Source organism: Phyllobates terribilis, unplaced genomic scaffold (genome assembly GCF_046119375.1).
Source record: "Phyllobates terribilis strain yellow unplaced genomic scaffold, ASM4611937v1 Scaffold_8__6_contigs__length_399053987, whole genome shotgun sequence".
Lineage (NCBI taxonomy): Eukaryota > Metazoa > Chordata > Amphibia > Anura > Dendrobatidae > Phyllobates > Phyllobates terribilis.
Genome location: NW_027362768.1, coordinates 187,995,237 through 188,008,188, shown reverse-complemented (window position 1 = coordinate 188,008,188; position 12,952 = coordinate 187,995,237). Strand labels below are relative to the sequence as shown.

At 49.1% G+C, this 12,952-nt stretch overlaps 1 protein-coding gene across 1 annotated transcript in view; it reads left to right on the top strand.

The window, feature by feature from the left end:
- The window catches only part of PIGK (phosphatidylinositol glycan anchor biosynthesis class K), a 144,765-nt gene that overhangs the window by 63,730 nt on the left and 68,083 nt on the right, over window positions 1-12,952 (top strand). Inside the window, exon 10 of the mRNA XM_073643928.1 lies at window positions 5,585-5,663. Within this exon, the coding sequence (XP_073500029.1) occupies window positions 5,585-5,663 (79 nt within the window). The remainder of the gene's footprint in view (window positions 1-5,584; window positions 5,664-12,952) is intronic.

Sequence of the window (12,952 nt, the reverse complement as noted above, 5' to 3'; positions counted from 1 at the left end):
CTTCTCCTCGTCGGAGCGCAACTACTCCATTGGAGACCGGGAATTGCTAGCCATCAAATTGGCACTGGGAGAGTGGCGCTATCTGCTTGAAGGGGCTCTCTACCCGGTAATTATCTACACGAATCACAAAAACCTGGCATATCTCCAAAATGCCCAGAGACTCAATCCTCGTCAGGCCCGGTGGTCGTTGTTTTTTGCCCGCTTCAACTTCATTCTTCATTTCCGTCCGGCGGACAAGAACGTCAAAGCTGATGCCTTGTCCCGGTCCTTCCTGTCCTCCGATCAAGAGGAGGAACCTACGCACATCATCGACTCCTCCAAGGTGATGAATGTGGCTCCCTTGGATCTGACTCGTCTTCCACCCGGTAAGACGTTCGTAGCTGTGCCAGATCGGGAGAGGGTTCTTCGCTGGGGACATTCTTCTAAACTAGCTGGCCATGCTGGCCAAAAGAAGACCTTCCAACTTATTACCCGGCATTACTGGTGGCCTACCCTGCGTAAGGACGTGGTAGACTTCGTCGCGGCCTGTTCATCCTGTGCCCGTAACAAAGTTCCCCGACATCTACCTGCCGGCCATCTCCTGCCCCTTCCCGTACCTGCTGCTCCTTGGCAACACATCGCTATGGACTTTATCACCGACCTTCCAGTTTCTGCCGGTTGCACTGTCATTTGGGTTGTCGCTGACCGTTTTTCTAAGATGGCCCACTTCATTCCCCTGCCTGGTCTTCCGTCTGCACCCGAGCTGGCTAAAGACTTTATCCGCCACATCTTCCGTCTCCATGGTCTGCCCCTCCACATCGTGTCGGATCGTGGGGTTCAGTTCACCTCTCGCTTCTGGAGAGCCACATGTAAGCTGCTGGACATTACCCTGGATTTCTCCTCCGCTTACCACCCTCAGTCCAATGGTCAAGTGGAGCGGATCAATCAGATCTTGTCCAGCTACCTCCGGCACTTCGTTGATGCTCACCACTCGGACTGGGTGGATCTCCTACCATGGGCCGAGTTCTCTTATAACAACCATGAGAGCGAGTCCTCTTCCAAATCCCCGTTCTTTATAGTCGGTGGCCAACATCCCCGGATTCCTCTTCCTGTCTCCGTTTCTGTGGACAACCCTGCTGCGGAGTCTCTTGTCAGCGAATTTTCTACTATTTGGGAGAGCACCAGGTCCGCTCTTCTTCTGTCCTCTGAGCGGATGAAGAGATATGCTGATAAGAGACGTCTGGATCCGCCCCAATTCCGTCCGGGAGACAAGGTTTGGCTCTCATCCAAACATGTGCGGCTCAAAGTACCCTCCTACAAGTTGGGTCCTCGATTCATCGGCCCCTTCGAAGTCCTCAGGCAAATTAACCCTGTGGCCTACAAATTAAAACTTCCGGCCACCCTACGGATCCCCAACTCCTTCCACGTATCTCTCCTCAAACCCGTTGTCTTTAACTTTTTTTCCAAAAATCCAGGTGCCCCTCCTGCTCCGGTTTCCGCTGATGACATCTTTGAGGTAGAGAGTATTCTGGCCTCCAAGAGGGTAAGAGGAAAAACCTTTTTTCTGGTAGATTGGAAGGGGTTTGGTCCTGAGGAGAGAACTTGGGAACCCAGGGAGAACATCAACGCCCCGCTTCTCCTTGAGAAATTTCTTTCTGGCCAAAAAAAGAGGGGGCCTAAAGGGGGGGGTACTGTAGCATCGGCGTCTCTGCCCCGTTCTAGGCAGAGACGCCGTCCCTCTCACCTCCCCGCTCCTGGCGCGGCGTCCTCCAGCGCTGCTCTCCCCGCTGCTTCCGGCACGCGCTCCTTCCCCGGCAGTGTGCTTAGGGCGCGCGCGCGCGCGCTCCCCCCCTCTCTTAAAGGGACCGCGCGCGCCGTCCTAAGGAGTCCCCGGCCAATTGCCGGAGGACCTCCCATATAAAAGGCACCTCCTCCAAAATGGAGGTGCCCGAGCAATGTTGTAGCACTGTTCACTACTCTGCTTCAGCCCTCAGGTCCCGTTGCCAGTTACCTGCCAGATACCTGCCAGTCTGCTGTCTAATTCCTGCCTGATATCCTGCTACCTGCCTGCTAGCCTGAGGTCCGACGGTCTGTCTTACTACTCCTGTCAGTCTGTCTATGGACCAGCTTGCCCGCTCACCTGGGAGCGCACATCTGCTACCTGCCTGCTAGCCTACCTGGAGGCTCTGCCGTCACGTGCTGTGACCACCTGCCTGTCCAGTGACTCCTGCCCGCTCACCTGGGAGCGCTCATCTGCTGCCTGTCTGCTAGCCTACCTGGAGGCTCTGCCGTCACGTGCTGTGACCACCTGCCTGTCCAGTGACTCCTGCCCGCTCACCTGGGAGCGCACATCTGCTACCTGCCTGCTAGCCTACCTGGAGGCTCTGCCGTCACGTGCTGTGACCACCCGCCTGTCCAGAGACTTCTGCCCGCTCACCTGGGAGCGCTCATCTGCCGCCTGTCTGTTGGTCTTCCTGGAGGCTCCGCCGTCACATGCTGTGACCACCCGTTTATCCAGAGACTCTCGCCTGCTCACCTGGGAGCTCACGTCTACCATCAGCCGCCACAGGTCGTACCAACCCTTTACCCAGAGACTGCCCCGGTCACTTGCCGTGACCATCTGCCCGTTCACCCAGAGACTGCCCCGGTCACTTGCAGTGACCATCTGCCCGTTCACCCAGAGACTGCCCCGGCCACTTGCCGTGACCATCTGCCCGTTCACCCAGAGACTGCCCCGGCCACTTGCCGTGACCATCTGCCCGTTCATCCAGAGACTGCCCCGGTCACTTGCCGTGACCTCCTGCCCGTTCTTCTAGAGACTGTCCCGGTCACCTGCTGTGACTGCCTGCCTGGTCGCCACCCGCTCCCTTACAAGGACCGCCCCCTTGTATAGTAGCTCAGAGGTTCCGCCTCCCAGACCCGTTACAACCACTAGGGGGAGCTCCCTGTATACAGAGATACATGAAAAGGTTCTGTCTGCAGTCACCACTAGGGGGAGCTCCCTGTATACAGAGATACATAAGGTTCTGTCTGCAGTCACCACTAGGGGGAGCTCCCTGTATACAGAGATACATAAGATCCTGTCTGCAGCCACCACTAGGGGGAGCTCCCTGTATACAGAGATATATGATAAGATTCTGTCTGCAGCCACCACTAGGGGGAGCTCCCTGTATACAGATATACATGATAAGATCCTGTCTGCAGCCACCACTAGGGGGAGCTCCCTGTATACAGACATACATGATAAGATCCTGTCTGCAGCCACCACTAGGGGGAGCTCCCTGTATACAGAGATACATGATAAGATCCTGTCTGCAGCCACCACTAGTAGGAGCTCCCTGTATACAGACATACATGATAAGATCCTGTCTGCAGCCACCACTAGGGGGAGCTCCCTGTATACAGAGATACATGATAAGATCCTGTCTGCAGCCACCACTAGGGGGAGCTCCCTGTATACAGAGATACATGATAAGATCCTGTCTGCAGCCACCACTAGGGGGAGCTCCCTGTATGCAGAGATACAGGATAAGATTCTGTCTGCAGCCACCACTAGGGGGAGCTCCCTGTATACAGATATACATGATAAGATCCTGTCTGCAGCCATCACTAGGGGGAGCTCCCTGTATACAGAGATACATGATAAGATCCTGTCTGCAGCCACCACTAGGGGGAGCTCCCTGTATACAGAGATACATGATAAGATCCTGTCTGCAGCCACCACTAGGGGGAGCTCCCTGTATACAGAGATACATGATAAGATTCTGTCTGCAGCCACCACTAGGGGGAGCTCCCTGTATACAGAGATACATGATAAGATCCTGTCTGCAGTCACCACTAGGGGGAGCTCCCTGTATACAGAGATACATGATAAGATTCTGTCTGCAGTCACCACTAGGGGGAGCTCCCTGTATACAGAGATACATGATAAGATTCTGTCTGCAGCCACCACTAGGGGGAGCTCCCTGTATACAGAGATACATGATAAGATTCTGCCTGCAGCCACCACTAGGGGGAGCTCCCTCTATACAGAGATACACGATAAGATCCTGTCTGCAGCCACCACTAGGGGGAGCTCCCTGTATACAGAGATACATGATAAGATTCTGCCTGCAGCCACCACTAGGGGGAGCTCCCTGTATACAGAGATACATGATAAGATTCTGTCTGCAGCCACCACTAGGGGGAGCTCCCTGTATACAGAGATACATGATAAGATTCTGCCTGCAGCCACCACTAGGGGGAGCTCCCTCTATACAGAGATACACGATAAGATCCTGTCTGCAGCCACCACTAGGGGGAGCTCCCTGTATATAGAGATACAGGATAAGATCCTGTCTGCAGCCACCGCTAGGGGGAGCACCCTGTATACAGACATACATGATAAGATCCTGTCTGCAGCCACCACTAGGGGGAGCTCCCTGTATACAGAGATACATGATAACATTCTGTCTGCAGCCTCCACTAGGGGGAGCTCCCTGTATACAGACATACATGATAAGATCCTGTCTGCAGCCACCACTAGGGGGAGCTCCCTGTATACAGAGATACATGATAACATTCTGTCTGCAGCCTCCACTAGGGGGAGCTCCCTGTATACAGAGATACATGATAAGATCCTGTCTGCAGCCACCACTAGGGGGAGCTCTCTGTATATAGAGATACATGATAAGATCCTGTCTGCAGCCACCACTAGGGGGAGCTCCCTGTATACAGAGATACATGATAAGATTCTGTCTGCAGCCACCACTAGGGGGAGCTCCCTGTATACAGAGATACAGGATAAGATCCTGTCTGCAGCCACCAGTAGGAGGAGCTCCCTGTATACAGGGATACATAAGATTCTACGTTATATGCACTGTGTTGTATATAGTATATCCTGTGCTGTGCATACATCCCCTCTGTCTACTGTTATTACATACCTGAGTGCAGCTGTGGATATTCTGTTACTGTTGTGACGTTTCTATATTGTTTCTTTTACTGTTGTTGCAGCTTCTTTGCAGCGTTTGTGACTTTTGACATTTTTCCCAATAACCAGCTGTTACTTGGTGACTTGTGAAATGCCAGCCGCCATGTCCGGGCAGCGGAGGGAGCGTGTCGTGTGTAGTGACCGCACGCTCGCCGGCTGCTAATTGTTCATCTGTGAACACCAGCGGCCGGAGTGTTTTATATTCTATTTTTAGTGTTTTATTTGCTGCTTTTATTTGTATTGCAAGTGGGAAATAAGTTATGTTGTATAGGGAAGGAATAGAGGCTGGAGCTGAATATTCCCGGGCTGCACTGTGAGGGTCTTATTATTTCGGGACTGTTCGCACATGGCAGATGAAGAAAGTTCTGCAACTGAAGATCCTTTGTGTTCATCTGAATGGGGTCATTTCTGCAGCAGTTACATAGTTGTGTGCAAACCCCCATGAAGATGAATGGAGCAACTACAGAAATATCTGCTGTTTGTGAATTTACCCTTAGAGGGGACGCGGTCACAGAGGTGATGCACGGTCAGGCGGTGGCGCTGCTGCAGACGTGACCGGACCACCCTGTATATCGCGACTTGTCCTATCCCCTAAAAGTTTCCCACTTTTATTTCTGTCCTCTCTTTTTATTACAGAGATTTCCCCGTGGAGTCTGCGATGACCGAGCTGGTGGGATACGCCAACCAACTGCCCGTGTCCGACATTATACGTCAGGTAAGGCTTTGTTGCCCCCCAATCCGCATTTAGTAATCGCTTTTCCCAGTTTATGGTCAGTAAATTTTATACACGTTTTTATATCTCGGGTACAAAGTGCACAACTCCGAAAACGTATTCAGGGAACACAAAAATCGCACATCAAATTTTGACGCACCAAAAATTCAAGTTAAAAAAACTTTCCAGATAGGAAACGTGGAAGACGGAATCATCGACCCCCCTCAGAGGAGAAATCACCCCGAAAATCAGAGGAGGGAGGTTAATCATGACCCCTGATCAGTGTGTGACCCCAAATGTGTCCTGACATCCCATAATGTGATCAGCGTATGGCTGTGTGCCCACGTAGCATTTTTCAAGCGTATATGCTGCGGAATTTCCGCAGCGTAAACGCTTGAAAAACGCATGTATATCCGCACCCCATGGTCCCCAATGGGATTCCGCAACTTCTATGCACATGCTGCGGATTTTTCCGCAGCGTTTATGCCGCGTTCAAAAATCCGCAGCATGTCATTTAATTTTGCGTTTCCGCAAGCGGAATTGCCTTAGTCCAATGCATAAAAAACGCAAGGCAATTCCGCATGTGGAAAACGCGTGATAAACGCGCGAAAAATGCGCGATAAACGCGTGCGGAATTCCGCATGCGTTTTTCCGGGAGAGGACTTGCATTTATGAAGCAGAAGTTTTCTGCTTCATAAATGCAACGTGGGCACATAGCCTATGACCCCGTGTGTGTATGTATCCGGACATCCCATAATGTGACCAGCGTATGAGCCCGTGTGTCTGTATGTATGCTGACATCCAATAATGTGACCAGCGTATGATCCCGTGTGTCTGTATGTATCCTGACATTCAATAATGTGACCAGTGTATGACCCCGTGTGTCTATGTATCCTGGCATCCCATAATGTGACCAGTGTATGATCCCGTGTGTCTGTATGTATCCTGACATCCCATAATGTGACCAGTGTATGATCCCGTGTGTCTGTATGTGTCCTGGCATCCCATAATGTGACCAGCGTATGATCCCGTGTGTCTGTATGTGTCCTGGCATCCCATAATGTGACCAGCGTATGATCCCGTGTGTCTGTATGTATCCTGACATCCCATAATGTGACCAGCGTATGATCCCGTGTGTCTGTATGTATCCTGACATCCCATAATGTGACCAGTGTATGATCCCGTGTATCTGTATGTATCCTGACATCCAATAATGTGACCAGTGTATGATCCCGTGTGTCTGTATGTGTCCTGGCATCCCATAATGTGACCAGCGTATGAGCCCGTGTGTCTGTATGTATGCTGACATCCCATAATGTGACCAGTGTATGATCCCTTGTGTCTGTATGTATCCTGACATTCAATAATGTGACCAGTGTATGACCCCGTGTGTCTGTATGTATCCTGACATCCCATAATGTCACCAGTGTATGATCCCGTGTGTCTGTATGTATCCTGACATCCCATAATGTGACCATTGTATGATCCCGTGTGTCTGTATGTATCCTGACATCCCATAATGTGACCAGTGTATGATCCCGTGTGTCTGTATGTATCCTGACATCCCATAATGTGACCAGTGTATGATCCCGTGTATCTGTATGTATCCTGACATCCAATAATGTGACCGGTGTGATCCCGTGTGTCTGTATGTATCCTGACATCCCATAATGTGACCAGTGTATGATCCCGTGTATCTGTATATATCCTGACATCCCAGAATGTGACCGGTGTATGATCCCGTGTATCTGTATATATCCTGACATCCCATAATGTGACCAGTGTATGACCCCGTGTGTCTGTATGTATCCTGACATCCAATAATGTGACCAGTGTATGATCCCGTGTGTCTGTATGTATCCTGACATCCCATAATGTGACCAGTGTATGATCCCGTGTGTCTGTATGTATCCTGACATCCCATAATGTGACCAGTGTATGATCCCTTGTGTCTGTATGTATCCTGACATGCAATAATGTGACCAGTGTATGACCCCGTGTGTCTGTATGTGTCCTGGCATCCCATAATGTGACCAGTGTATGACCCCGTGTGTCTGTATGTATCCTGACATCCCATAATGTGACCAGTGTATGACCCCGTGTGTCTATGTATCCTGGCATCCCATAATGTGACCAGTGTATGACCCCGTGTGTCTGTATGTATCCTGACATCCCATAATGTGACCAGTGTATGATCCCGTGTGTCTGTATGTTTCCTGACATCCCATAATGTGACCAGTGTATGACCCCGTGTGTCTGTATATATCCTGACATCCCATAATGTGATCAGTGTATGATCCCGTGTGTCTGTATGTATCCTGACATCCCATAATGTGACCAGCGTATGATCCCGTGTGTCTGTATGTGTCCTGACATCCCATAATGTGACCAGCGTATGATCCCGTGTGTCTGTAGATATCCTGACATCCCATAATGTGATCAGTGTATTATCCCGTGTGTCTGTATGTATCCTGACATCCCATAATGTGACCAGCGTATGATCCCGTGTGTCTGTATGTGTCCTGACATCCCATAATGTGATCAGTGTATGATCCCGTGTGTCTGTATGTATCCTGACATCCCATAATGTGATCAGTGTATGATCCCGTGTGTCTGTATGTGTCCTGGCATCCCATAATGTGATCAGCGTATGATCCCGTGTGTCTGTATGTATCATGACATCCCATAATGTGACCAGTGTATGACCCCGTGTGTCTGTATGTGTCCTGGCATCCCATAATGTGATCAGTGTATGATCCCGTGTGTCTGTATGTATCCTGACATCCCATAATGTGACCAGCGTATGATCCCGTGTGTCTGTATGTATCCTGGCATCCCATAATGTGACCAGCGGATGATCCCGTGTGTCTGTATGTATCCTGGCATCCCATAATGTGACCAGCGTATGATCTCGTGTGTCTGTATGTATCCTGGCATCCCATAATGTGACCAGCGGATGATCCCGTGTGTCTGTATGTATCCTGGCATCCCATAATGTGACCAGCGGATGATCCCGTGTGTCTGTATGTATCCTGGCATCCCATAATGTGACCAGCGTATGATCCCGTGTGTCTGTATGTATCCTGGCATCCCATAATGTGACCAGCGTATGATCCCGTGTGTCTGTATGTATCCTGGCATCCCATAATGTGACCAGTGTATGATCCCGTGTGTCTGTATGTATCCTGACATCCCATAATGTCACCAGTGTATGATCCCGTGTGTCTGTATGTATCCTGACATCCCATAATGTGACCATTGTATGATCCCGTGTGTCTGTATGTATCCTGACATCCCATAATGTGACCAGTGTATGATCCCGTGTGTCTGTATGTATCCTGACATCCCATAATGTGACCAGTGTATGATCCCGTGTATCTGTATGTATCCTGACATCCAATAATGTGACCAGTGTATGATCCCGTGTGTCTGTATGTATCCTGACATCCCATAATGTGACCGGTGTATGATCCCGTGTGTCTGTATGTATCCTGACATCCAATAATGTGACCGGTGTATGATCCCGTGTGTCTGTATGTATCCTGACATCCCATAATGTGACCGGTGTATGATCCCGTGTATCTGTATATATCCTGACATCCCATAATGTGACCAGTGTATGATCCCGTGTATCTGTATATATCCTGACATCCCATAATGTGACCAGTGTATGATCCTGTGTGTCTGTATGTATCCTGACATCCAATAATGTGACCAGTGTATGATCCCGTGTGTCTGTATGTATCCTGACATCCCATAATGTGACCAGTGTATGATCCCGTGTGTCTGTATGTATCCTGGCATCCCATAATGTGACCAGCGGATGATCCCGTGTGTCTGTATGTATCCTGGCATCCCATAATGTGACCAGCGTATGATCTCGTGTGTCTGTATGTATCCTGGCATCCCATAATGTGACCAGCGGATGATCCCGTGTGTCTGTATGTATCCTGGCATCCCATAATGTGACCAGCGGATGATCCCGTGTGTCTGTATGTATCCTGGCATCCCATAATGTGACCAGCGTATGATCCCGTGTGTCTGTATGTATCCTGGCATCCCATAATGTGACCAGCGTATGATCCCGTGTGTCTGTATGTATCCTGACATCCCATAATGTGACCAGCGTATGATCCCGTGTGTCTGTATGTATCCTGACATCCCATAATGTCACCAGTGTATGATCCCGTGTGTCTGTATGTATCCTGACATCCCATAATGTGACCATTGTATGATCCCGTGTGTCTGTATGTATCCTGACATCCCATAATGTGACCAGTGTATGATCCCGTGTATCTGTATATATCCTGACATCCCATAATGTGACCAGTGTATGATCCCGTGTATCTGTATATATCCTGACATCCCATAATGTGACCAGTGTATGATCCCGTGTGTCTGTATGTATCCTGACATCCCATAATGTGACAAGTGTATGATCCCGTGTGTCTGTATGTATCCTGACATCCCATAATGTGACCAGTGTATGATCCCGTGTGTCTGTATGTATCCTGACATCCCATAATGTGACCAGTGTATGATCCCGTGTATCTGTATGTATCCTGACATCCAATAATGTGACCAGTGTATGATCCCGTGTGTCTGTATGTATCCTGACATCCCATAATGTGACCAGTGTATGATCCCGTGTGTCTGTATGTATCCTGACATCCAATAATGTGACCAGTGTATGATCCCGTGTGTCTGTATGTATCCTGACATCCCATAATGTGACCGGTGTATGATCCCGTGTATCTGTATGTATCCTGACATCCCATAATGTGACCAGTGTATGATCCCGTGTATCTGTATATATCCTGACATCCCATAATGTGACCAGTGTATGACCCCGTGTGTCTGTATGTATCCTGACATCCAATAATGTGACCAGTGTATGATCCCGTGTGTCTGTATGTATCCTGACATCCCATAATGTGACCAGTGTATGATCCCGTGTGTCTGTATGTATCCTGACATCCCATAATGTGACCAGTGTATGATCCCGTGTATCTGTATATATCCTGACATCCCATAATGTGACCAGTGTATGACCCCGTGTGTCTGTATGTATCCTGACATCCAATAATGTGACCAGTGTATGATCCCGTGTGTCTGTATGTATCCTGACATCCCATAATGTGACCAGTGTATGATCCCGTGTGTCTGTATGTATCCTGACATCCCATAATGTGACCAGTGTATGATCCCGTGTGTCTGTATGTATCCTGACATCCAATAATGTGACCAGTGTATGACCCCGTGTGTCTGTATGTGTCCTGGCATCCCATAATGTGACCAGTGTATGACCCCGTGTGTCTGTATGTATCCTGACATCCCATAATGTGACCAGTGTATGACCCCGTGTGTCTATGTATCCTGGCATCCCATAATGTGACCAGTGTATGACCCCGTGTGTCTGTATGTATCCTGACATCCCATAATGTGACCAGTGTATGATCCCGTGTGTCTGTATGTTTCCTGACATCCCATAATGTGACCAGTGTATGACCCCGTGTGTCTGTATATATCCTGACATCCCATAATGTGATCAGTGTATGATCCCGTGTGTCTGTATGTATCCTGACATCCCATAATGTGACCAGCGTATGATCCCGTGTGTCTGTATGTGTCCTGACATCCCATAATGTGACCAGCGTATGATCCCGTGTGTCTGTATATATCCTGACATCCCATAATGTGATCAGTGTATTATCCCGTGTGTCTGTATGTATCCTGACATCCCATAATGTGACCAGCGTATGATCCCGTGTGTCTGTATGTGTCCTGACATCCCATAATGTGACCAGCGTATGATCCCGTGTGTCTGTATGTGTCCTGGCATCCCATAATGTGATCAGTGTATGATCCCGTGTGTCTGTATGTATCCTGACATCCCATAATGTGACCAGTGTATGATCCCGTGTGTCTGTATGTGTCCTGGCATCCCATAATGTGATCAGCGTATGATCCCGTGTGTCTGTATGTATCCTGGCATCCCATAATGTGACCAGCGTATGATCCCGTGTGTCTGTATGTATCCTGACATCCCATAATGTGATCAGCGTATGATCCCGTGTGTCTGTATGTGTCCTGACATCCCATAATGTGACCGGTGTATGACCCCGTGTGTCTGTATGTATCCTGACATCCCATAATGTGACCAGTGTATGATCCCGTGTGTCTGTATGTATCCTGACATCCCATAATGTTCCTGACATCCCATAATGTGACCAGTGTATGACCCCGTGTGTCTGTATGTGTCCTGGCATCCCATAATGTGACCAGTGTATGATCCCGTGTGTCTGTATGTGTCCTGGCATCCCATAATGTGATCAGCGTATGATCCCGTGTGTCTGTATGTATCCTGACATCCCATAATGTGATCAGCGTATGATCCCGTGTGTCTGTATGTGTCCTGACATCCCATAATGTGACCAGTGTATGATCCCGTGTGTCTGTATGTATCCTGACATCCCATAATGTCACCAGTGTATGATCCCGTGTGTCTGTATGTATCCTGACATCCCATAATGTGACCATTGTATGATCCCGTGTGTCTGTATGTATCCTGACATCCCATAATGTGACCAGTGTATGATCCCGTGTGTCTGTATGTATCCTGACATCCCATAATGTGACCAGTGTATGATCCCGTGTGTCTGTATGTATCCTGACATCCCATAATGTGACCATTGTATGATCCCGTGTGTCTGTATGTATCCTGACATCCCATAATGTGACCAGTGTATGATCCCGTGTATCTGTATGTATCCTGACATCCCATAATGTGACCAGTGTATGACCCCGTGTGTCTGTATGTGTCCTGGCATCCCATAATGTGACCAGTGTATGACCCCGTGTGTCTGTATGTATCCTGACATCCCATAATGTGACCAGTGTATGATCCCGTGTGTCTGTATGTATCCTGACATCCCATAATGTGACCAGTGTATGACCCCGTGTGTCTGTATGTATCCTGACATCCAATAATGTGACCAGTGTATGACCCCGTGTGTCTGTATGTGTCCTGGCATCCCATAATGTGACCAGTGTATGACCCCGTGTGTCTGTATGTGTCCTGACATCCCATAATGTGACCAGTGTATGACCCCGTGTGTCTATGTATCCTGGCATCCCATAATGTGATCAGTGTATGATCCCGTGTGTTTGTATGTGTCCTGGCATCCCATAATGTGATCGGCGTATGATCCCGTGTGTCTGTATGTATCCTGGCATCCCATAATGTGACCAGTGTATGATCCCGTGTGTCTGTATGTATCCTGACATCCCAT